The 27116-nt window shown below is 34.9% G+C and overlaps 1 protein-coding gene across 4 annotated transcripts in view; it reads left to right on the plus strand.

Annotated features, from left to right (window-relative positions):
* LOC101900043 (bestrophin-2) overlaps window positions 1-27116 on the plus strand; it is a 47392-nt gene that overhangs the window by 4573 nt on the left and 15703 nt on the right. For all 4 annotated transcript variants that reach the window (XM_059119722.1, XM_059119723.1, XM_059119720.1 and 1 more), the window contains exons 2-6: window positions 12314-13308; window positions 23091-23201; window positions 23275-23461; window positions 23762-24130; window positions 24505-24624. In XM_059119722.1, coding sequence (XP_058975705.1) covers window positions 13238-13308; window positions 23091-23201; window positions 23275-23461; window positions 23762-24130; window positions 24505-24624 — 858 coding nt within the window. In that variant the 5' untranslated portion in view covers window positions 12314-13237. The remainder of the gene's footprint in view (window positions 1-12313; window positions 13309-23090; window positions 23202-23274; window positions 23462-23761; window positions 24131-24504; window positions 24625-27116) is intronic.

Below are 27116 nucleotides of genomic sequence, written 5' to 3' on the forward strand. Positions count from 1 at the left end.
ATATTCTGTACAATGTCGTTGATGTTTACTTCTCAGTTAATTATGTTTGCTTATATGGCAAAACATTTAAGCTGGCCTATGTCTGATCCAGTTTGGATTCAATAAAACGTATTTCAATTAATAAATTATGACATACGTACATATGTACATATGTATGTACATGTGCGATGAATAATATCTAAAACAAAGTGACGGTTTTATTTTTCAGCTGGGTATAGATATAAAAATAAACAAAGGAAGAGTAAATAAATGAAAAGTTCCCTTTTCTAAACGGACATTGATTTGTTTTATGAGAAATCATTTTTTAGCTTATATTTTCCAAACAAGATTCCGATTTGTGCTACAAAATTCAAGATGGAATATAATTCCCTTAAATATGAATTATTTAAGCACTTTAGGGTAGACCTATTGAATTGAGTTGCCCATGTTTTTATTAAATTATTTGAAAACAAGAAAGGACAGGCTATAGTCGTGCGGGGCCGACCATGTAATACCCCACAACGCTACAATATGTCGGAAGCCCCCTTAAGTCCAAATTCATTTTGGAAGATTTAGTTTTTGAAATGATGCCTCAGAGCCCTGTTCGATGTTACCCTTAGCTTTTTGCCCGGTGGCATTTGCCCAATATTTATGCTCTCTGTCGTGCTGAAAGTTATTCAAAACAATTTAACACAAAAGTTGTCCTCAATTTTACCTGCCAAATATAATCCAATGGTCATCCAAACTGTTAGACTTCTTCCCTGACCTTAACTCTCTTCCCATACAAAATTCAGTGTTGATTGGTTTTTAATTATGACCTGTAGAGCGATTGCGTGATCGAAAATTTTATTTTTTTGGTTCATTTGACCCCTTAAATGTACATCTTTAAAAACAATAGGTTTCAGTGTTGACCCTAACCCTAAGCGAAATTTCGTGAGAATCGGACGATAATTGTGACCTGTACAGGGTGAGATAAAAAAAGGAAAAAAGCAGCTATGTTCGGTCGGGCCGAACTTTAAATATCCTCCACCATTTCGAAGGAACTTGAAAAATTAAAAAAAAAAAAAACGAAAACTACCACTTAAATAAAAACCGTTGTATGGGGACTATACGAAGACGTAGACCTGCATACAAAAAAATTTGCCATTGACTGTAGTACCCATTACAAACTTCAAATACGAAATTTTAAATAATTCCGGCAAATAATGTCGGTAAAATCATGAAAATACCGAATATCGGGAGGTACCGTTAATGAGGGCTATACGAAAATGTGGACCGGCATGGCCCATTTACGAACTTAACCTGCCTACATGTATGCAACGCCTTCTTCTCAAGCCTTCTATCTCAATTCGTTCGAAAGATAGCATGACAGACGGACACTGTAGATCGTCTTACAAATTTACTCTTATGAATATTTCGACGTGTTACAAACGGAATGACCATAGAATGATGGAGGGTATAAAAACTGCAACAAAGTCAAACGCCATAATTTTTAACGGATTGGTATCCGGAGATTTTGGAAGCCATTATGCGCTGGAAATGAAACGAGGAACCTCATTTTGTAACTATTCTTGGGTGGCGCGTGTTGAGTCCTGTTGGAATGTTCAAGGTCTGCGGCCAAAATGTTTGCGTACCCAAGGCTTTAATACACCCTCCAGAATATTTTCGCGATAATATTCGGCGTTTATTATGATGCCACGGTCGATAAATAGGAGCGGAGAGCGACCACACCATCACCATGGCCGGCGCTTGTGTTCTGATGGCCAACCGAATTTGCCGAATGGAATATTACAATATGTTCAGCTCACAAGCCATTTTTGGCCACTGCGACGCGGCTTTCGATCAAGTCGCTTCTTTCCTTTTTGAACCATTTCTGCTAATGTTGCTGTTTTCTTCCGTCCACTTCTCTGACGACGGGCTACGCTACCAGTATCACGGTAACGAGAGACAAAAGATTTATTCACATTTAAATGCTGGAGCGCTCTAACGATAGTCACTTGTGGTTTTCCAGCCAAATATAAAGAAATCACACTATCACGCTTGAGCTGTCACTGGAATAATTTTAACAGCTGTCGGATGAGTTGCTTGGGAAGGACAGTCTGAAGTTGGTTGCAGTTTTTCCATTTCACCCTGTATATTGTACCTATTTTACTATATATCCGATATCTTGTCTCTCAGATTCACTAAAATGGTCAGAAGAAACCTGATAGCGTGTTATTTTGGTTTCGCCGCGATTAAAAATATTCGGAGTTTTAATGGAAATTTTCGCAATTTCTTACATAAAAGTTATGGTCAAACCATAACCAGTCAAATATTGTTTGATGACTATGCAAATTGGCAGGCTTCTGTCCAGCATAACCTCTAACCTGTATAATTGTGGTCTGTAGAGCAACTGCAAAATCAGAAAAATTTTCGGTTTTTGGTCCATTTTAACCCCCAAATATTTTGGGATAATCTCTTTAAAAAATAGGTTACTATTCCCCAACATTTTATTTTCAATTTCGTCAATATCGAACAAAATTGCGAGCTCTAGCGTGATTACAAATTAACATGAACAGACGGACGGAAGGACATAAATAACTATATCGACTAAGCTCAGCGAGATAGGAAGATCCATATGTAGTTTCCTATGTCGGGGTCCAATATTTCAAGGTGTTACATAATTTTTGGCCTAATCAAAACTATAATACACCCAACACATAGTGTTGTAGGGTATAAAGATCATAAGAGATTTTTTTATTTTTATATGTTTTTTAAGAAATAAAAACATCAAAATAAAATAAATATCATTTAAAGATGCTGGCGCCAATAAGATGCCAAGATAATGGATGCTTATGTCAACTTCTTGTTAAGAAACAAAATTATGTAGGTATACTCCATCCCTTTTGTCTCTCTCCTTTTAATGAGCGAAACGAAATCTAACAGGTAAAAACCCCTGGACAGGCAATTTTTAATATTTCGTTTTTTTCATATTTTCTGTGTAATGACCGAAAAAAGATACCAAAAAACCCCAAATTAAAAACGTGCGAAATACATTCGGTGGAAACCTTGAATAGTTGTCGAATACATCTTTTCTGATGAAATATTTGCTGCGATTTCTTATTTAAAACCACTAACAAGACAAGGCGCATGTTGCCGGGCAACTGAACTGGCATTCAGACAAGAGATCAATCACTCAATCTGAGTTTTTTCTTCATTCAGATAAACACAAAAAAAACCAACCAACAAAAATCCGATATTTTTGTGCGGAACTTTGTTATAAATGTGCTAAATGCCTTTATTTTATAAATTCATTGTTGGCATCCATAAAAACAACTTCAATATTTACTTTTGCTACGCTCGACGACAACGCTAACAAGATCTTTAGCAAATTTCGCATTTAAAGCTTTGGTCATAGGTATTTTGTTTTATTGAAATAATTTAATAATAAAAATAATAAAAGCCATGGAACCAGCTCATGTTGTCCTTTATAAGTCTAAAGCCATGAACTTTTTTTGAAATAGGTCTCTTGAGTGGGTCATTAGAAAACAAAAATGGTTCAACAACCCTCACAGAAATTTGTTTCAATTGTGTCAATTGGTCTAATGGTTCAAAAGAAACTGTTATCAACTTTAAACTTATTTTTTCAGTACTGCATTTTTTATCAGCAAAGCGAAACATTTTCTAGAACTCGCCAAGCCCAAAAATTGTTGCAAAAAAACTCTAAATTCCCATTTGATAGAATGAGTTCTTAGTATTAATAAAAGACATTTTCAATATTTGAGTTATATCGCTGTAGAAGTAGTTCTAGAGATTGAAACATTAAGAAGGGAGTTATTTCGGTCATGTCAAACTCTATATATCTCCACTATGAGAAAACTTTAATATTGGAATAATTGGTTGTTGTCAAAATCCCTGAAATTTGGGTTAAATGAACGATGCATCAATAACTGTAAATATTGAAAACCCTCGCGGAAGTGTTCTATATATTTAGATTTTCCAATACCGGATTGCAGTCAATTCGAGTGAAAGAAGTTACCAGGATCTTCAAAACACTTAGAGTTATTCGTTCCCGCCTTACGGATTTTATGTCAATATGAAGCGATATTAAAATTTATTTTCATTCAAATTTAGGATAAACTAAATAACGAACCACTAGGGACACGAAACGATAACTACATGTTTTTTAGATGTTATTCAAATCATTTTTTTTTTTTTTGTAATTCGAGAATTCCATTGGTTATTCTTAACCTTTCAATAGCAATTCGATCATTACATACGTATTTGCTGAAGGGCTCCTACTGTCTACACAAAACCTTCAGGTCTACTAGTGTGTATTGGAAACCTGTATGTCTTTTACTGTCTACGGAAAACCTGGAGGTCTTCTACCCTTTCTAGAAGACCTTTGATGACTTCTTCAGTCTTCAGAAGACCCAGTTGATATCTAGAATACCTTGAGATCTTGTAAAATCAGTTGAAAATTTTGAGGGGCTATATGGTCTCGAGAAGTCTTTGAGGATTTTAATGGTCTATAGCAGATCTGTCTGTACAAGACCTAAAGATCGTTTACTGTCAATATAAGACCTGGAGGTATTCTACTGTATGTAGAAGACCTATATGTCTCCTATTGTCTATAGAAACCTGGAGGTCTTCCACTGTCTATAGAAGATCTGGAGGTCTTCTACTGTCTTTAAAGACCTGAAGGTCTTCTACTGTCTATAGAAGTCCTGAAGGTCTTCTACTGTCTTTAGAAGTCCTGAAGGTCTTCTACTGTCTTTAGAAGTCTTGGAGGTCTATAGAAGACCTGGAGGTCCTCTGCTGGCCAAGGAAGACCTGAAGGTCCCCTACTATCAACTGAAGGCGTCGAGGTATTTTACTGTGTACAAAATACGTGGATGTTTTCTACTGTCTATAGAAGACCCGGAGACTTTCTAGAAAACCTAGAGGTCTTCTACAGTTTATAGAAACCCTAGAAGTTTTCTACTGTATAACATTAGCTTATGACTAACATTTTGAGGTATTACGAAGATTGAAATATGAGCTCGTGGTAAAGCCATTGAAATTCCAAAAAGTGCAAAAACTTACACCGCAACAGAAAGAAAATAGACTCAAAAGAGCTAAATAGTTGCTTCGCTTGGTCGAAAGTGTGGAACACCACATAACAACATTCGGGTAGCGTGTGACGGTTTCATTGGCCGTTTGAAGGCCATAGTTCGTGCCAAAGATGACCAATTCAAACAAATCTAAGCTTATTCTAAAATTTGATGCTATTTCCGACATATTTTACTTTCATTCAATAACATTAAAAAAAAAAAAAAGTAAAAATTATTGCATTTGGGAAAGATATATGACGTGTGTTTATTAATTTTTTAAAATTTGTGCGCCACCGTTTTTTTATATTTAAACAATTGAATTATAAAACCAGTAAAGAAAGTCTTAAAGTCGGGCGGGGCCGACTTTATGATACCCTACACCACTTTGCTAATTTAATACAGCTCCACATAACAATTAAAAGTTTTTATGGGAGAATTCAATCATACACGCTATGATTATAATTATAATTTAAAGTTCAAAGGACTAAATATGCCAAAGCTATTGTATCTTTTAAATTCGGACTTGTATTGCCTATTTGGTGCACAATTAATTTGAAATCAGGTAAAGATATATATGGGAGCTATATCCAAATCTGAACCGATCTCAATAAAATTTGACAAAGATATTTCTGAGCTGTATTTGATATATTTCCTGAATATCGTTGTTACGGAGTGCATATTACGGTTGTGGGTAAAAAATATAACAAATCGGGTGAATAATATATATGGAAGCTATAGCTATATCTGAACCGATCTTCACCAAATTTGACATACTAGCTTCTAGACTCAATTCGGTCGTAAGTGCCAAATTCCATCCCATTTGGACAAATATTAGACGTTTGGTGCACAATAAAAGGTAAATCGGACGAAGTTATATATGGGAGCTATATCCAAATCTGAGCCGATCTCGATAAAATTTAGCAAATGTATTTCTGAGCAGCATTTGATATATTTCCCCAAATATTGTTGTTGCAGAGTGCATATTACGGCGGCGGTGGACAAAATTAACAAATCGGATGAACAATATATATGGGAGCTATAGCTATATCTGAACCGATATCCATAAAATTTGGCATACATATTTTAAGACCTAATTTGGGTGTATATGCAAAATTCCATACAATTCGGGCTGATATTACACGTTTGGTGCGCAATAAAAGGCAAATCAAACGAAGATATATATGGGAGCTATATCTAAATTTTGACCGATTATTTCCAATTTCAATAGGGTTCGTCCTTGGGCCAAACAAATGATCTGTGAAAAATTTCATCTGGATCGGGCGATAAATGCGACCTGTACTTTGTTTACAAAAATACATGGACAGACGGACAGACGGACGGACGGACAGACGGACAGACGGACGGACGGACAGACGGACGGACGGACATGCATAAATCGACTCAGAATGTGATTCTATGCAGATCATCAAAAGGAACTATGGGTCTATCTCGTTTCCTTCTGCCTGTTACAAACAAATGCACAAAGACATAATACCCTGACCACCTTGTGGTGTAGGGTATAAAAATATGTGTATTACAAGTTAAAAAAAAAAATAACATTGTCAACCATTGAAATATTCTGAAAAACAAATATTTATTTCCTTTTCATTTCAAAGACTCACATTTGACTTTGAGTCAGACATGTCATAACTGACACGTAGCAAAAACATTACGGCACGACAAAATCCCAACGAAATGTACTCTAACGAACGAAATAATCTTGAAATTATTTTTTCTAAATTAACTGGTTTCACACAAGATGTGATTATAATTTTTTGCTTCTTTGTTTGTTTTGTAGAATATTTGGATTTCTAGAGAATTACAATTTTGAAATCTCATTTCGTTGTGTGCTTTTTTCATGTTTCCAATTGTTTTTTTTTTTTTTTTGTTTTTATTTTAAGGTTTAAATTAATATTAATTACAATAAGCTTAAAAATGAATACTCGAATCGTTGTTATCGCATTTAAAAGAATGCATTAAACAAATATGAAAATAACTACAAAAAAAGTTTAAAAAAAAAAAAACAAATAGCACTGTGGCCATCTTGGATTGGTAATTAGAGAAGTAAATGTAATCAGTTTTTTGATTTTAGACGCCAAGATCGTGAATGTCAAGATTATGAACGAAACTCATTTATTATCATTGAATAAGTAAGTAATTGGTCCTGGATTTTGTCACTGCATATTTTTTTAATGACTAGAGAAATGGTATTTTTATATAAATATATTTTAAGTGCTCTTACGCTGGAACTCAACGCATTCTAATTCTAAAAGTGCGCTATTCGATATTGCACAAGTCCAATTGTCGCCATATTTGACTTCAATTTGACATTTTGTCTGTGTCTCTTCAAAATAACGGTTTTAGACCTTAGGTCACTTTGGAGCAAATCCGTTTCAGGACATTTGGAGTCGATGTAGCGATGTCCGTCCGTCTGTCTATCTGGCTGGTTCGCACGGTAACCCTCGAAGGGAGTATCCGATTTGGTCCAAAATTGGTACATTATTACTTTTATTACCAAAACTTAGATCGAGTTCGGAGATGGACACTATCGATCCACCTCTACTGGTACAAAAGGGCGAAATTCTCCAAAAAAAATATCTCACTGCACAGAAAGAAAAAGGATAATTCAATTTTTCTCCAACCTTGTAAATCCTAGTATTTGCATCAGTGCCAGGTCAGGTGCGAAAATACACAATGACCGTCCACACAATCCATTATCTCTCCCCCAAAAGACAAATTTTGAATAATTATAACACTTATAAAATGTGATGTAAGAGCCTGATTGTCTTTAAATTACACACACATAACAGAAGGTCTGGGTCGAAGATGGAATTTATCGGTCCACTTCTTCTGGTACCTCTCTCACAAAGAGTCAAAATTTTGAATATTTATGAAGCTCATAAAACACGAAATTAACATCCGATTCCGTTCAGACTTGGCACATCTCAATATTTCCATCAACACAAGATCTGTTATCAGGATGGTAGAGATCGGACCATTCTTTCTGCTAGCCCCCCATATAGAGTCAACATTTTGAAAAACCAAAGGATCATAAAATCCGAAATAAGGATTAGGTTCTCTTCATGTTTCACACATCCCATTAATTCTACTAACACAGGATATGGGACATATCGATCCAGTCCTCCAGGTGCCTACCCCAATATAGGTCAAAATTAAGAATATCCTTGAAATTCATAAAACGTGAAACTAACATCCGATTCCATTCAGAATTGGTACATTTCAATATTTCCATCAACGAAAGTTCTGTTATAAAGATGGTAGAGATCAGATCATTCCTTTTGGTACCTCCCCCACAAAGGGTCAAACTTTTGAATAACCAAAACTATTATAAAATCCGAAATAAGCATTCGGTTCTCTTCTGTTTTACACATCCCATTAATTCTACTAAGCCAAGACCTGCGGTGAATATGGGATATATCGATCTACTCCTCCAGAGGCCTCCCCAACAATAGGTTAAAATTAAGAATATCCTTGAACTTCATAAAACGGGAAATTAACATACGATTCCATTCAGAATTGGTACATCTCAATATTTCCATTAACGAAATTTCTGTTATTAAGATGCCAGAGATTGGACCATGCCTTCTGGTACTTCCCACTCAAAGGGTCGAAGTTTTGAATAACCAAAACGATTATAAAATCCAAAATAAGCATTCGGCTCTCTTCACATTTCGCACATCCCATTATTTCTTCTAACACAAAATCTTCTGTGAAGATGGGATATATCGGCGCACTCCTTCTGGTACCTCCCCCACATAGGGTTTAAGAATTTGGAAAACAAAACGCTCAATGAAAGCGAATTAAGCATCCAACTCTCTTAGAATTTCACACATCACATGATATATGTCTGCGAACCCCTTTTGGTAATAATGTCATAATGTTCAATACTTTTATCTGTCATAACTTGCGATACACGTCAGCGATTCTTTACAACTTGCTTCATCTAAATATTTCTCTCAACAAAAAACCTGAGATGAATATTGAATTTATGATTCCACGTAAAATTGGATAAAGATGTTAGATTTTCTTGTAATTTCGCTCATACCAATATTTTTATTTGTATTAAAGGAAGTATGAAAATGGAATACTTCGGTCGACAATATCTGGTACCTTACGCACATTTCAACATTTTCTAAAAATGATCAAATATCTCATATAAAGTGAAGGAAGTAACAAATAAAGTCCAAACCTGGCACGTCGCAATATTTATATCATATTTATTTAGGTCCGATACGAAATGGACAATATTTAGTCCATTCCTTCGGAACCTACTCCATAGAGGGTCAACAATTTGAATAATCATAACAGAAGTCAAAATATATTTAAATAATCGAACATTGGCTGAGGGTATACATCTGTCGGCAAATCTGATTGCTACTTTTTAACAAGGTTTAAGGAGTTTTTTTTTCTCTACAAGGCCAAATTTAAAGGGTAATTTGATTGCCTAACTGCACGTATATTAACTGCTCATAATCCTGTCCTTTCAAACAGAAGGTTATTCAATCAATTTTATTTTTATTTATAAAGTCGTAAAACCGAAATTTGTCACTCCTTTGTAATTTTTGGAAATTAAAAATTCATTTTATGACCGACCACAACAATTAAACAAAACAATAATTTCCTTATTACTATCGCAAAGAAACACAAATGTTTCAGATAATTAATTTCGAGAATCGTAGGAGTGTAGGCTGGCTAACTGTTTAAGTACAATATTCAAATTATTAACATAAACTTGAAAAAGTGCTTAAAAAGATAAACAATTTTATTGTTTTGTGTTATTTATTTTTTCTACTTTCAAGCTTTTGAGCGCATCTCCATGAACTTGAAATTAATTGATAGTATTGGAAATAAAGGTGTGGATACCCACGGGCTTGGGGTCATTTACATATAGTCATTACGAAAAGACCTTTTTTCGGTATTGAAAATACAGGTTGAAGAAGCTGCCGAACAAGTGGAGGCAACCAACACCTTACGCCCATTTGGAATTTATCATGATCAGCGTTATCATGTTTCCTTCAGTGTGTCGGTGTGTGTGTGTGCCACAATGACATGGACATCCCAGCTTTGTTAAATTGTTTAATTACTTCAACCTTTTAAATGGCTTAAGGCAGTGAATCATTCGATTCGTTATTGATGTGGCTGGCATGGGGGCCTAGCGTGATGCTATGCGATCTGATGCGCTGGTGGCGTAAATCACCTGTCTTTGGTGGGCAGCTATTCTGTTGACTTTTTCGTTTTGCTTTGGTTTTGTTGTTTATCTTTTAATCTTGTGTTGTTCTCTTCCCCGGTCTTTATTTTCAATTGTTATCTACTTGTCTTTTCTTCTCCGACTGTTGTTGTTGTCTTTCTTCGGTATTATTGTCTAGTCCCTTGTGTGAAATGTTTACTTTCATACTTTCGTTTTCCATGAAATGACTGATGATAGCGAGTGATGCCCAAGACATGGTGTTCCCAATGAGTCATAAAGTATTTACCATATTTTAACTATTTACCGAGATATATGTGTTGTAAATTGACCCACTTTTGTTTATCTTTATTCATATCTCAAAGTTTATGTATTTCATTATGAAGCTTATCAAAATCTCTAAATCTAAAAGCGATACTCACCTATAAACAGTGTTGACTTTGATTTATACTAGGCGTGGAAAAAGGAGACAGTTGTTTAGATATATTTGTAAATAATTATTTTAGGATGAGAACGATGAATATAATATATCTATCAACATTAGATTGTTACAACGATGTTAGAGCTCGGACCATTCCCTCCGGGACCTCCCCCAAAAAGGGTCAAAGTTTTGAATAACCAAAACGATCATAATATCCGAAATAAGCATACGGTTCTCTTCATATTTCACACATCCCATTGTTTCTACTTACACAAAATCTGCTGTGAAGATGAGATATATCGGTCCAAATCTTCTGGTACCTCCCCCACAAAAGGCCAAAATTTTGAATGTCCATGAAGCTTATAAAACTCGACATTCTGAATTTTGGCTAAAAACCTAACTAAAAAAATTTGCGCACTGTTCACTTCTCTTTTAACAAAAATTGCACTCTATTTTTATTTTTGTATGTTCTCTTTAGTATCTGATATTAATTTTTTATACCCCTCACCATACATAGTATGGAGGGTATAGTATGTTCGTCATTCCGTTTGAAACTCATCCAAATAATAAAATTCTGAGATGATTAACCCTTTCCGTCTGTCCATCTGTTGTAATCTCGCTATAGTCAAAACGAATTAAGATAGGAAGCTAAAATTTTGCACAGATCTGTCGTTTGTCTGCAGGCAGATCGAGTTCCAAGCTGGACTATATCGGTCCACGATATCGTATAGACACCCCCCCCCCATATAAAAGTACCCTCCGATATTCTGTATTTTAATGATTTTTATCCACATTTTTCAATGGAATTGTCTGAAATTCAACACAAGGAGTTCTTTGTGAGTACTTTATTCCCTAGAAGATAATTGTCTATGTAGGTCCAGAATATCGTATACCCTCCATATAACGGTACCTCCAGATATTCGGTATTTTTATGATTTCAGACTAATTTTCTAATGCAATTATCTTCAAACCCACACAAAGGGTACCTATGACTTATGTCGGACCACGTCTTTTTATAGCCTTTATATAACGGTTTTCATTTGAGCGTTATTTTTCGACGGTTTTTTTTTTTTTTTTTTTTTTTTTTTTTAAAATAAAAAGTTCGGCCCGGCCGAAACTTGGCTGCTTTTTTAACTGTGCAATTTGAAATGGATCAAAAAATCTTCAAACACACTGATCTTTCAATTTTATTATTGTATTTTAATCAGATGTTGGTAGCTTCATAATTGTTGACATATTTTTGGCGTTTTTGCTCAGCGTTGCTACTTTTTCATACAGGAACGAAGGTTATATCGCAAAGTTCTATACATTTCTAACTAGGCTAAAAGAATGTTGACTTCAAACATCTACAAACGAAAAAAGAGAGAAATTTGATTAATTATATATTTAATAGACATCCATCTGAGGCTGGCCGTCAGTCAGTAAAATCGATAAAACATTGTAATTTTATTTGTATTTTAAATTAAAATTATACGAACAACAATTTCCCCACCAAAAAAACATGTTTGAATTTATTTTTAAATATTTTCTGCTAATTCTTATAAATGTCAAATCACTCTACGAAATTTCTGTTAATTCTTATATACACATATTAATGAGAAAAATTATTAATAATCAATTCTTTCTAAATTTCAGCGAATTGAAACCCAGCCGAAACCGAAATAACGGCAGTCACAACCAAAGACAACAGACAGTGTAGTACCAGTATCGAGTGGAACCTACTGCATAGCACAGCATAAAAATCCCCGTTTTTTGAATGGATTTGAGTGAATTGCTGAAACCAACTTGCAGTGGTTTTTCGGCTTAAAAGACAAAAAACCAAAGAAATAATAAAACAAAATAACACTCTCGGTAATAAAGAAAGAAACAACAAAAATAACAGCGTCACACTACCATAAGTTGTTAACAACTCCCGTGTAATAGAACGTGTTGGAATTTTGCTCCCAACACACAACAAAAACAAAATTAAACAAATCGCATCGAAAAAACAAAACAACAAAAATTTAATATTTGTGAAATAATTTGTGAATTTGAATGTGAATGTGGATGATGTGAAACAAACCGGCCAGCTTAGCTTCAAAATTATTTAAATCAATAAAATCAACAACAACAACAAGAAAATTATAAATAAAAAATACCCCCTTGATCGCCAAGTCTTGAAGTGAACACAAACAACAAAGAGAGCGCGTGTGTGTGTGTGTGCGCGCACCCTCAAACACCCATTGAATAATTGCAGATTAATGACGTCTGACTCCGTTGCCAGTCTTGGAATGGCATAACAGCATAGACGAGCGTTTTTTGTTCGTTTTGTGGCTGGCGATTACCACTTTTTGCATTCGCCAATTCTCATTTGAAATTCATTAGTCCATAGCGGTTGTTGTCTTGTGATATTTGGTTTTGTTGGTCTCTAAGATGACACGTGCATACTGTCGACAATTTCGATCGAATCGGAGCTGAGAAACTGCCAGGTGCTATTTCCTCCCCAACGCAAAAAAAAAAACAGAAAAAAAGTCTGCGGCTTTTTAAAATTTCAACAACGGTGCCACCTAAAACCGCAACATGACAGTTTCCTATGCCGGTGAAGTGCCAAATGGCAGCAGTTTTGGCTGCTTTTGGAAAATTTTATGGAAGTGAGTATAATGTCGTTGCTTTGCCCACATTTCAATCTACGTTCAGCTGAAACAAATGAAATTTGTCAAGATTAGATCTGAAGCCCGCTAAATACTTAAATATTTATTTATACAATCACCTTCACCTCGTATAAAACAGCATCGCGTTTTATTTTTCATTGTTTCCCCTTCTGTTCGCCACTATCAATTCGCAAAAATCTCTTCGAAATAATTAAACGACACGCAGTGCTTAACACAATAATAACTCATTTTCAATTAGGTTTTTGAGAAGACGCAGAAGAAGTAGCAACAACGACGACTCATCATTATGCAAAACAAAAAATAATATAATAAATAACTTAAAAAACGAAACAATTACTTTTTATTTAAGTGTTTGTGTGTTTTGCTCAAAACAAGCTAAAATAATTATTTTTTTTTTATAATGATGCTGTAGCATCGAAATGTAAGTCTTACATCATCCATTTCGCATGGAGTGCATGTTGGAGGAATAAAAATTGCAATGGAAATTATTTTCTTAAAAAAGTGATGCCACATCAATGTTCATTAAAATTCATGGCATTTTAGGGAACAATAATTCTTCTTCTTCGTAATATTACTATGAAACTTAGTTCTAGTTCGGGAATGGACAATATCTGCCCACTCCTTCTTTTACTTCTTCCACATAAAGTCAAAATTTTAAAAATTTTCAGAAATTTACCTCCAATCCCTCCATCCAATTTAAACTTTGCAAATTCCTTATGAAATGGGTAATAAGAGTCCGATTGTCTTGCATTTTCGTACATTCCAATATTTCTATAAACCCAAGATCAAGTGTGAAAATGGGATATGACAGATCACCCCCTTCTAGTACCTTCCCCAAAAGGTGTCAACATTTAGAATACAGGGTGAGATAAAAAACTACAACAAAGTAAAACGACACAATTTTTACATTTTTTTTTAATTTTATTGAATGAAAGCAAAAAATGTCGGAAATAGCATCAAATTTTAGAACAAGTTTAGATTTGTTCGAATTGGTCAACTTTGACACGAAGTAAGGCCTTCAAACGGCCAATGAAACCGTCACACGCCGCCCGAATGTTGCTCTGCGGTATGTTGGTCCATTCCCGGCAAAACGCTTGCTTGAGGTGATCGACACTTTGATATTTTTAGCGCCAACCTTGATTTCGAAAATTCTCCAGACACAATAGTCCAACGGATTGGTATCCGGAGATTTTGGTAACCTTTGTGCGCTGGAAATAAAGCGGGGAACCTCATTTTGTAACCATTGGGTGGCACGTGCTGAGTGCGATGGTGCTGAGTCCTGTTGGAATGTCCAAGGTCTGCGGCCAAAATGTCTATTAAGTCTATTTTCTTTCTGTTGCGGTGTAAGTTCTTGCACTTTTTGGAATTTCAATGGCTTTACCCCGACCTCAATATTTGCCAAATAGAATATTGCGATATGTTCAACTCACGAGCCATTTTTCGGCCACTGCTACTCTGGTTTCGATCAAGTCGCTTCATTATATTTCGAACCATTTATTGACAGCTGATGTTGCTGTTTTCTTCCGTCCACATCCTTAACGTCGGGCTGCGGTAATGAGCGATGGAACGAGATACAAACGATTTATTCACATTTAAATGCCACAACGGCCACTTGTGTTTTTCTAGCTAAATAAAAAAAACACCCTGTCAGGATTGAATTCCATCACATATAATGTTTTTTTCTGGAAAATTCTCACCAAAATGCTTTATTACGCTTGTAAACAATATAATGAGCTGTCACTGGAATAATTTTAACAGCTGTCGGACGAGTGGCTTTGAACTGACAGTAGTCTGCAGTTGGTTTTTCATGTCACCCTGTATAGTGTCAATATGAAATTTTTCAGGACAATTTTTCTGGTTCCTCCCTTACATAGAGCTTAAATTTCGAATCATCATAATTCTCATAAGCAAATCAGGAATTTTTTTCAATTTTAATTTATATCAATATTTTTATCAACCATAGATCTAATGTAAATATGGGATTTTTCGGGCCACTCCTTCTGATATTTCTCCCTCAATAGATAAATAAGTGTTTCAGTTCAATTCTGGTTTCGTTAATATTTCTTTTGTTATCGTTTTTTTATGGTAAAACTTATACTTGTATTGAAAGAACTAGATGGCAAAACTTCGGCTAGATTTATCTAGTAAAGAAACGTCATCCGCCATCGTTTCGTTATTTTGCTCAGGAACGGGTTTCTAATAAAAAAATATGGCCAAAAATGTAAAATATGACGGATCTATTAATTATATTTACAAATAAAATCACGTGTGTATTTAATTTTTTACACCATAACCTTTTGTTTGAAGACTATGGGTTTTACCATAAACTAGTTATTGTCAGTTCTACCCACATTTTCACCTGAAAATATAAACAAAATGTATTTGATTATTTATTAGAGATTTTTCGATACTATAATTTCTAAATGATATTCATCCTATTGTGTATAAAGAATTAAAAATCAACATTTTGCTATCCATATATGGTAAAGAGATCATTAACATTATATTTGGAACATTCCTAAGATTCTTTGAATTTGAATATATAAGTAAACACAGCAGGTCTTTGCTGAATAAATTACATTTCAAAAGAAAAAAATTGAAAGTATTTTCGGTTTCCTTTTAGCATTAATGCATTCACAAATAGTTTTGTGATGAAATTAGTTACCAGTTATGCAAAGTTTTTTTTTTTTTTAAATGAATACAAATTATTCTAAAAAATATGGTGAAAGATATCCATATTTATACGTTATGCTACACTATATTTATTTTTAACATAAAGATGGAGACGAGGCAAATCCATAGTTACTTTTGATGTTCTCCTCAAAATAATAATTTATTTATGCATATCTATCCGTCCGACAATCCATGTATTTTTAATAAAAGCACTCATCTTTCTTAAAGTCTGATCATGATGAAATTTTGTACATTTGGTTTGTTTTGTTTATACGGCCATTTGATTTAAGTAGAAATATTTCGACTCAGACTTCGATAGCTCCAATATACATGACTTTTCGATTAGACTTCAAGCCAAATATTCTTAAAACATATATTAAATTTTGCCATTTTGGGAAAGGAATAGAGCCTCTGAGCCGGTCCCTAGTCTACGTCGGTGTTAAGCACACACAGTCATTCATTTTGGTCTATTTTATACCCTAAATATTTCCGCTCATGTCTAAAAATATAGGCAACACCCTGAGGAAATATTAAATATCTTGAAGTGGCGTTATATTCTCTAGAGAGAGGGAAAGAGTGAGAGAGAGAGAGTTGAAATTCACCGTTAAAATTAAAAAATAAGTTAAAAAGCAGTAAGTTCGACCGGGCCGAACTTTTAATACCCTCCACCATTTGCAACGAATTTGGAAATTTTCAAAAAATAAAATCCTTAAAAAATTCTGTTAAAATTTTAAAAATACCGAATATAGCCGTTATATTGGGGTCTATACGAGGTGGATATACATATGCATTTTTTGTCATAAGCCATTACCATATTCAAATTCGAAACAGGACCCGCACCAAAAATTTTCTGTCACAGACTGTAGTTCCCATAACGAACTTCAAATACCAAATTTTAAACAATTCCGGTTAATAATGTCGCTAAAATCATCAAAATACCGAACATAGCGAGGTGCCGTTATATGGGGGCTATACGAAGACGTGGACCTGCACAGACAATTTTCAGTCTTAGGGTGTAGTATCCATTTGGAACTTCAAATACCAACTTTGAAACAATTCCGGTGAATAACGTCGCTAAAATCATCAAAATACCGAATATAGGGAGGTACCGTTATATTGGGGCTATACGAAGACGTGGTCCTGCAAAGACAATTTTCTGTCTTAGGGTGTAATATCCATTTGGAACTTCAAATACCAGATTTGAAACAATTCCCGTGAATAATGTCGCTAAAATCATCAAAATACCGAATATCGGGAGGTACCGTTATATGGGGGCTATACGAAGACATAGACTTGCACAGACAATTTTCTATCTTAGGGTGTAGTATCCATCTGGAACTTCAAATACCAAATTTGAAACAATTCCGGTGAATAACCCTTCATGAAGGTTGAAGTTTAATTCAGCTCTCAGAAAGTGCTACAGGCTGACATGACCCTGTAGTGTATTCTATTCAGACAACCCCTCGCACTTCGTGCGAGCCACCAGAACTCAAGCACCGGCCACGGTGATGGTGTGAGCCGCCATAACAGCCGATTACCGCTCTCCGCTCGTATTAATCAACCGTGGCATCAGAATAAATGCCGAATATTATCACGAAAATATTCTGGAGGATGTATTAAAGCCTTGAACACGCAAACATTTTGCCAGCAAACCTTGGACATTCCAACAGGACTCAGCACCATTGCCCTCAGCACGCGCAACCCAAGAATGATCACAAAATGAGGTTCCTCGCTTCATTTCCAGCGCACAATGGCCACCAAAATCTCCGGATACCAATCCGTTGGACTATTTTTTTCTGGAGTATTTCGGAAAGCAAAGTTGGCACTAAAAAATACCAAAGTGTCGATCAGCAAGCGCTTCGCCGGGAATGAGCCAAAATACCGCAGAACAACATTCGGGCAGCGTGTGACGGTTTCATTGGCCGTTTGAAGGCCATAATTAGTACCAAAGGTGACCAATTCGAACAAATCTAAACTTATAATTTTATGATATTTCCAACATTTTTTGCTTTCATTCAATAACAATTAAAAATTATGGCGTTTGACTTTGTTGCAGTTTTTTATCTTACCCTGTATATCTGAGTCAAAGACTCCCAAAATACTTACTTTTTTTGCAAAAATTTCGATGGAAAAAAATTCTATATCAAATTGCATTATGAGTCCCTGAACAAAAGAAATGCGTAAACTTTATAGGTAAAATAAAAAATATCATCAACTTTCGTTTATAAAAGCCTTTCTTATTTCGAAAAATTTAGCACTTTTCCGCATTCAGTGCAGATATTCTCAGAATTTCACTGTGCATTTGGATTTTAGATAAAAAATCCAATAGCGTTTTGGGTTCTCAAGCCAAACTAATTTTGCGTCTTTATATAACATTAACAATGCTCAAAAGTGACTCACATATTTTAAGACACATTTCGCAAAATGGAATAATGAGCTTTAAAATTGTATTGAAAACTTTGAATTGCTTTAAGAATTAATGGTTTGATAAAAGGGTCATACCAGTCACCTCCCTGGTTTGATGAAATACCCCGATTTCAAGTATTTTTTTTTAAGTTTTAGTCATAATTTACCATTTAACATTGCCAATTTTTGGTGTTCTGTGTTCTTATTATGTAGAACCTTCCTTTCAGAATTAGTATAGACCAACGTTTTCGAATAGATCATTTTTAAGATACACCCTGATTTAAGTTATTTCGAGGTTGGTCTCATTTCCCAATCGATTTGGCTCAAAAATTGTATTTTGATTACTTCGTAGAGTTGTTCCAATCTAGTTCATAGTCCAGTAGGCCAGTTACTAAAAGTATGAGTGATTTCATAAATTTCATATATTTCATATCACTCATACGTGCAGGTTTCATGCAAACGACAATTGTCTCTGGAAGTAGATAAGGATCTAGTTCGTTCCATGGAACTAAATTTGCGCAACTCTATTACTTCGGGTGTTAAAAAAACATTCCTAGGGAAGAAGATTTTATCCGTGGCGTGTGAGTTATATGTAGCACAAATATTAAGTATACGAATTAAAGTTTACACATTTCAAACAACAGGTGTCCTTGGAACTAGATAAGGAACTAGCTCGTAAAATGGGACTAAATTTACGCAACTCTATTACTTCGGGAGTTGAAAAACCTTCCTAGAATAGACGATTTTATCCGTGGCGTATGATTTATATGTAGCACAAATATTAAGTATACGAATTAAAGGTCCTTATATAAGCAAACCCTACCCAAAATTGTATACGTAATAAAATACCTCTAATCACTAACTTAACAAATGATGTAGTTGTCAAAAAATGCATTACATTTGTAACTACTGGTGACGTCCGACAGCTGTCGCTGTGACATTACATCTACATACATTTAACGTGGTTGAATATTTTCTTTCATTGTTTTTTTTTCACTTACGTTATGGCATTCGTGGAAAAAAATGGCAAAACTAATGGCGCAAAAATCGAAACTAACGTTAAATCACGTTCTGGCATGGAGCAAATTGAACTTTTTTATGTCTGCAGTTGATTTGGTTGTAAAGCATGCCGTTTGTCTCCAAACAACAAGCCAACCAAACGAACGAATGAACGAAAGAAGGAAATTTAATTTATTTTTTAAAATAAATTAACAAATAGTATTGTAAATAGAAAAACAACAACACCAACAGTACAAATGTAAAAAAAAAACAATAAAAATGAAATGTTTTCCTTTTTGCGAGCTACAACAGCAAAAACAATTAATAGTTTTGTAATTAACGTCAACTACATTTGTTTGTTTTCTGTTCTTGCTGTGTGGCCGGTCATTGTTGCTATTGGTGCTGGTGGTTGTGGTGTCATTGATTATTGCGTCTCCAGTTCTTGGCATTGTTTTGCAAATTTTTAGAGGTTGCATGAAAACAGAAAATATTTTCCAGTGAAGCACAACAATTATACAAATTTCCTCAAGAATCTGTGGAGATATTTTAATTATCCCATTTAACTCATTTTAATACAATTGGCAATTAAAGAAGACAAATTACCACATTCGGGATGATTTTCACGATCAACTAAACATGATGCCGTTCCGCTATCATGGTTCTTGTAACAATTAAGTTTTTGAAGATGATTCAGTCAAGCTCAGACTCACTCAGACTTCATTATCAGCCTCGACTGCACAACATTTACATGCATTGATTGGCCTTTCAACGTCATAGCGTTGCCTCTTGGCATTAATTACCCTGAATTTTTCCACAATATTCTGGGGATAATATAATTTGGAATATTTCTGTCGACTTTAAACAAATGCAATATCCCATTGTTCTTTGGCCAAAGCGTGATGAAAACAATACTAAAACAAATGAAACACAAAATTAATGTTGAAATACATTCAGTAATTGTTTTTCAGCGGAACAAACACAGCCACAAACTTCCTCAGAATATTTAGTGAACTTTTTTAAAAATCAGAAAAAAATGACTAATTCCAACATGGCTAACTGCCATTAATAGAGTTATTAAAGAGAAGTTTCTTGCTTTTTTGCGAAAAAAAAACCTTAAACACACAAAGCTGAAAACAAATAGCTGAAGTTATTAATTAATTGAAATGAAAATGTTAACAAAGCGTTAAACAACTTTATGAGACGAAATTGACTCAATAGAAAACAGAGGAGAAAAATTATGTTAGATATAAGAAAGGTAATGTAAGAGTATGACAGATATAGATTTTTTCTTTGGAAAAGATTATTATATATTATTTGTAATTATTAAACATTTCTATTTTTAGCTCATATGAATTCTGTGACTCATTCTCAATAACAAATTAAATTAAATTAACATCCAAAATAAACCAATAAAAAAGTTTAAACCATCTTGAAAAACATATTAACAAATATTTCAATATTTTAAACTTGAACATTATATAAAAATATTTGTGTATCCAAAGGATTGCAAAGTAAAAACTTCTCAATTGATCTTAAAGTAAATTTTAGTATTTATGACATATCATGAAAATACAAACTTGGACAATATCGTGACCTTTTAAGACTCCTCTAACGACCCCATCGCTTCCATTAGCTGTAAATAATATTTACAACAAGTTAAATATCAAACCTAATCCCAACAGCCTATGACAATCATATTTATTACACTTTAGGCACACGACTACAAACACAAGAACCGAATTTTACAATATCTTCATTTATTACACCATACACAGGTTTATGGGTTCTCTGCTACACACCTTCTCTATATCGCCATTTGTCTTCATATTTTTTAAAAGGGTATTATTTTAAGGACCAAAAAAGCCGGTAATTAAACCTTCTAGATTCGAAAAGTGCATCTTTCAAACCGTTTTTTTTTTTTTTTTTTGAAAGGGAATTAAAGGGTAAAAACTGCAACAAAGTCAAACGTCATAATTTTTACATTTTTTTAATTTTATTGAATGAAAGCAAAAAATATCGGAAATAGCATCAAATTTTAGAATAAGTTTAGATTTGTTCAAATTGATCGCCTTTGACACGAATTATGGCCTTCAAACGGCCAATGAAACCGTCACACGCTGCGGTATTTTGGCCCATTCCCGGTGAAGCGCTTGCTTGAGATGACCGACACTTTGGTATTTTTTTATTACCAACCTTGCTTTTCAAAATACTCCAGACACAATAGTCCAACGGATTGGTATCAGGAGATTTTGGTGGCCATTGTGCTCTGGAAATGAAGCGAGGACCCTCCTTTTGTAACCATTCTTGGGAGGCGCGAGCTGAGTGCGATAGTGCTGAGTCTTGTTGGAATGCCCAAGGTCTGCGGCAAAAATGTGTGCATGCCCAAGGCTTTAAAACACCCTCCAGAATATTTTTGCAATAATATTCGGCATTTATTCTGGTACCGAGGTCGATTGATACGAGCGGAGAGCGATCATCGGCTGTTATGGCGGTTCACACCATCACCATGGCCGGCGCTTGATTTCTGGTGGCATATTTTCAGCTGACCTCTTTGCCAAGTAAACCCGACAATTTTGTTTGTTTAAAGTTTTCTCATCGGAGAAAACGAAATTCGACAGTTCACCACTTTCGGCCAAGCGAAGCAACTCTTTAGCTGTTTTAAGTCTATTTTCTTTCTGTTGCCGTGTAAGTTCTCGCAATTTCAATGGCATTACTCCGAGCTCATTTTTCCATATTTGCCGAATGAAATGTTGCGATATTTTCAGCTAACGAGCCATTTTTTGGCCACTGGACGCGGGTTTCGATCAAGTCGTACGAGTGATGGTACGAGACACAAAAGATTTATTCACATTAAAAATCCTGGAGTGATCTAACGATAGCCACATGTAGTTTTCCACCCAATTATAAAGAAATCACTCTATCACGCTTGAATTCCACCACGAATAACTTTTTTTTGGAAAATTCTCACCAAAATGCTTTTGTACACTTGTAAATAATATAATGAGCTATCACTGGAATAATTTTAACAGCTGTCGGACGAGTGGCTTAGAAATGACAGCAGTCTGAAATTGGTTGTAGTTTTTTCATCTCACCCTGTATATAAGGCTCATATTTAAGGCTCAATTGCTGAAGTATAAATAAATCGAAATATCGACTGAAACTTTCGGGGCTATGTTATAGCTCATGTCTGACGAGCCCACTTGAATTGATACATGGAAACTCAACATTTAAGGCTTTATTCGTGTTATCGGCCGAAATGTTTTAAAGACTATGTCAAAATGGGACTAAGCCGATGGATCGTTTGAGGTGCAGTCGCGTTCAATATTTGCATCAAAAGGTCTTCAATCATTAAATGACATAGACCTCAAATGGAATGTTTATTCCATTTATTTTTCAGTATTGTCTGTTCCTTTACTGTCCTATAGCTCTTTAAACTCATCCTTATTTTTAGGTTCATATATTATTCATACGCAAATATTTTGTATAATTAGAGTGCAATATCGCTTAAGTGCAAAAGCTACTTTAGGGAATAATAATTGAATAATTTAAAATTTTTAATTTATTAATTTCTGATTTAGAATCACTCATACGAATTATTAATTATTGATCATTTTTTATATTTGAATTTAATTTAAATATTTAAAATAATGAATTTCTTTTCTCTTTCTTTTTCTCACTTTTAGATGGCGTGGCAGTGTTTATAAATTAGTTTGGCGTGAATTAATCGCTTATTTATGTTTATATTATACAATAAATTTTTTATATAGATTCGTTTTTACCGAATATCAACAAAAGTGAGTATTTTGATTATTTGAATATTTTCTCAAGTTATCAGTGATAATGTAAACCTTATTCTCTATTTTCCAGAATATTTCATAAGATTCGCGTATATTTTGGCCAACAGGGTGAAAGTATACCAATGTCCTTTGTATTGGGCTTCTATGTTAGTCTGGTAGTGAAAAGATGGTGGGAACAATACAGACTCCTGCCATGGCCAGATACCCTGGCGTTATTTATTAGTGCAGCCATACCAAACTCAAATGGAGGCGTCAATGTAAGTACCATAACTTAATGACAACAGGATATACGTTTTCTTTTCAAATTTATATATGATCTGTACCAGAACCTGCAAGAATCTATTAGTTTTGTAATCTTTAATCTGCATAATCTGTTATCGTAGTAAAAAGTTTTACATTCTAGCAGTTCTGGAACAGACCAATAACAATTTTTAATTGGAATGTTCTTTACTTTATTCACTTCCCTCGAAATTTCGATTGTCCTGTTTAGACAATCCTTAGCTTTTACGAAAAATCTATTTTCCATTTTTAAACATTTTTTCATTTTTCTCTCCCAGAACGAAACAGGCCGTTTAATGCGCCGAAATATCATGCGTTACATGGTATTGGCCTATGTCATCACCCTGCAACGCATTTCCCTTCGAGTCAAACGTCGTTTCCCCACCACCCAACACCTCGTGGATGCTGGTCTCATGCACGAGTCAGAAATGAAAATCTTCGAATCGCTAAATCAAAAGAGTCCCATGTCCAAATACTGGATGCCCCTGGTTTGGGCCACCAATATCATTAATCGAGCTCGCAAAGAGAATCTCATAAGTTCCGATCATATTGTACAAACTATTTTAGTGGAACTCTCCGATATACGTCGAAGGCTGGGTGGTTTAATTGGCTACGACACGGTTTGTGTGCCATTGGTCTATACACAGGTAAGTTAGCGAGATCAATCAATATTTTGTGTCATTCAAAAGCAAAAAAACGACACTGGCAAAGGCTTCCTGAATGAAAATGAATTGGTTTTGTGGATTTCGGCAATAATGTGACAAAACATTTAAATACAATAACAATGAACTCTTGTATGTGTGTGCGTGTGTGCCCATGCTTGGTGTCAATGCACGAAACAGGCAAGAAATTGAACCGAAATCAATTGGACCAAAAAACAGTTCAGGAAGTCACTGAGACAGAACTTGAATATAATCAAGGTTTTCGTAGTCTATTGACACAATATTTTGAACAATCGAAAATTTCCACTTGAAAACCGTTAATAATACATTGTTTTGTTTTTTCTCTCTCTTTATTACAGGTTGTAACCTTAGTATTATACACTTATTTCATTGCCGCCTTAGTGGGTCGCCAAATGCTGCCCGATCACACTGGCCAAGAAGATAAAGATTTATATTTCCCCCTCTTCACTGCACTACAGGTAATTGAAGACAAATGAATTTACATATTTTTGTGTCTTACGGTTACTACTATTGTTATTGCTGCTGCTATTGCAACCGCAACTATACCACAGCAATGTCGAATAAAACAAAAATATTGAATGCAAACTTAACAAAGGCAACCCAACACCCAATTTAAATACCAATTTTTATTTGGCACACTTGATACGTCGAACAAATGTCGCCAGTATTATGATTTACTTTCAGGTAACAAAAAAAATTAAAAAAAAATTGTCGCGGTTTTTTTACAGTAACCAAACTCTATCGACTGCCTGAATGAATTTGCTAACACCCCGACATTGCTAAGCTTAGTATTTTATGAAAAATAGCAATGGATAGTACAATGTTGTGTTTACATATCAGCATAAAAAAATATTGGTGTATTTTTATGTGTGACTAGGCATACGGAAACACACATACACACCCTACTTAAGTGTTTAGTACCTACATATTATATAATGGCTGTATATCATTTATGCATATAAATTGCTGCTGATGTCTCACTTGCGGCGAATAATTTTTGCACAAAACTAAGGTGTTGACATTAAAATTATAACTATAACATATTTTAATGAAATTATGTTATTATTGCCACCATCAACCAAAGCTATGCACCTCACATAATTTGGTATGAATAAACACATAATTAATGGTATGGAAATAATTATTTCATATATAAATAGAGTCGACTTTAACCCTTATCTGTGAAAGAGTATAACAATAAACACACCAGTTGGATTTGAGTATTTTGAGGATCCAGTCCAAACTTTACATACCCTCATTCTATGGTGAAGTTCACTTTCTATTTGTTTGAATTTCATAGATATGACATGTATGACCTACTTTGAAGTAATAAAAAGTTAATAAAAAGTGTCAGTCGGTTTGGCCGACAGATGTATACCCTCAGCCAATGTTCAATTATTTAAATATATTTTATCTTCCCCTGTGGAGAAGGTACCAGAAGAAAGGTCCAGTCTCTACCATCTTTATATCAGATCTTGTGTTTATGTAAATATTAAGATGTACCAAGTCTGAATGGAATCGGATTTTAATTTCGTGCTTTATGAGCTTCATGGATATTCAAAATTTTGGCCCTTTGTGGGGGGAGGGGGGTTTCCAGAAGAAGTGGACCAATATATTCTATCATTGCACCACACCTTGGTTTAATAAAAATATTGTGATGTGTGTAATTTGAAAACAATCGTACTCTTACATCACATTTTATAAGAGTTATAATTATTCAAAATTGTGACCCTTTGTGGGGGAGGTACTTGATGGAGTGGGCCAATATTGCCCATCTCCGAACTCGATCTAAGTTTGATAATAATATTACAATGTGCCAAATTTGGACTAAATCGGATATTCCCTTCTAGAGGAATCGTGTGCACCAGCCAGTCAGACAGATAAACGGACGGACATCGCTAGGTCGACTCCAAATGTTCTGAAATGGATTTGGCCCAGATAGACCTAGGGCCTAACCGTTATTTACGGCACGTTTTAGTCTCTTTTTACCAAAGTATAATTGAAACAGAGGTAGGTCTGCACTCACTCGTACCTCCGAATACCGCAAAATATCGCCTCAAGTACTTTCTATTTAGGATAAACTCAGGCACAATTTGTTTAGCTCAATGATGAAATCTCTCAAATTTAGGGGGTGGTGTTAAATGTATGATATCATTGATGATCATATCATGCATATACAGGATGAGATTAAAAAAATGCCACAAAGTTAAACGCCATAATTTTTAATTTTTTTTTTTAATTTTATTGAATGAACCCAAAAAATGTAGAAAATAGCATCAAATTTTCAATAAGTTTATATTTGTTTGAATTGGTCACCTTTGGCACGAATTATGGCCTTCAAACGGCCAATGAAACCGTCATACGCTGCCCGAATGTTGCTCTGCGTTATTTTGGCCCCTTCCCAGCGAGGTGATCGACACTTTGGTATTTTTTAGTGCCAACCTAGCTTTGCAAAATACTCCAGACACAATAGTCCAACGGAATGATATCCAGAGATTTTGGTGGCCATTGTGCGCTGGGAATAAAGCGAGGAACCTCATTTTGTAACCATTCTTGCGTGGCGCGTGCTGAGTGCGATTGTGCCGAGTCCTGTTGGAATGTTCAAGGTCTGCGGCCAACATGTTTGCGTGCCCAAGGCTTTAATACAACCTCCAGAATATTTTCGCGATAATAAAGCAAGTAAAAACGATCATTTTGTTTGTTTAGAAACTGCTGGACAACGAATATTTTCTCATCGGAGAAAACCAAATTCGGCAGTTCGCCACTTTCGGCCAAGCGAAGCAACTCTTTAGCTCTTACGAGTCTCTTTTCTTTCTGTTGCGGTGTAAGTTCTTGCACTTTTTGGAATTGCAATGGCGAGTTCGGTTTTCAATATTTGTCGAATGGAATTTGTGATATGTTCAGCTCACAAGTCATTTTTCGGCCACTGCGACACGGTAACGAGCGATGG

Source organism: Musca domestica, unplaced genomic scaffold (assembly GCF_030504385.1).
Source record: "Musca domestica strain aabys unplaced genomic scaffold, Musca_domestica.polishedcontigs.V.1.1 15, whole genome shotgun sequence".
NCBI classification, from domain to species: domain Eukaryota; kingdom Metazoa; phylum Arthropoda; class Insecta; order Diptera; family Muscidae; genus Musca; species Musca domestica.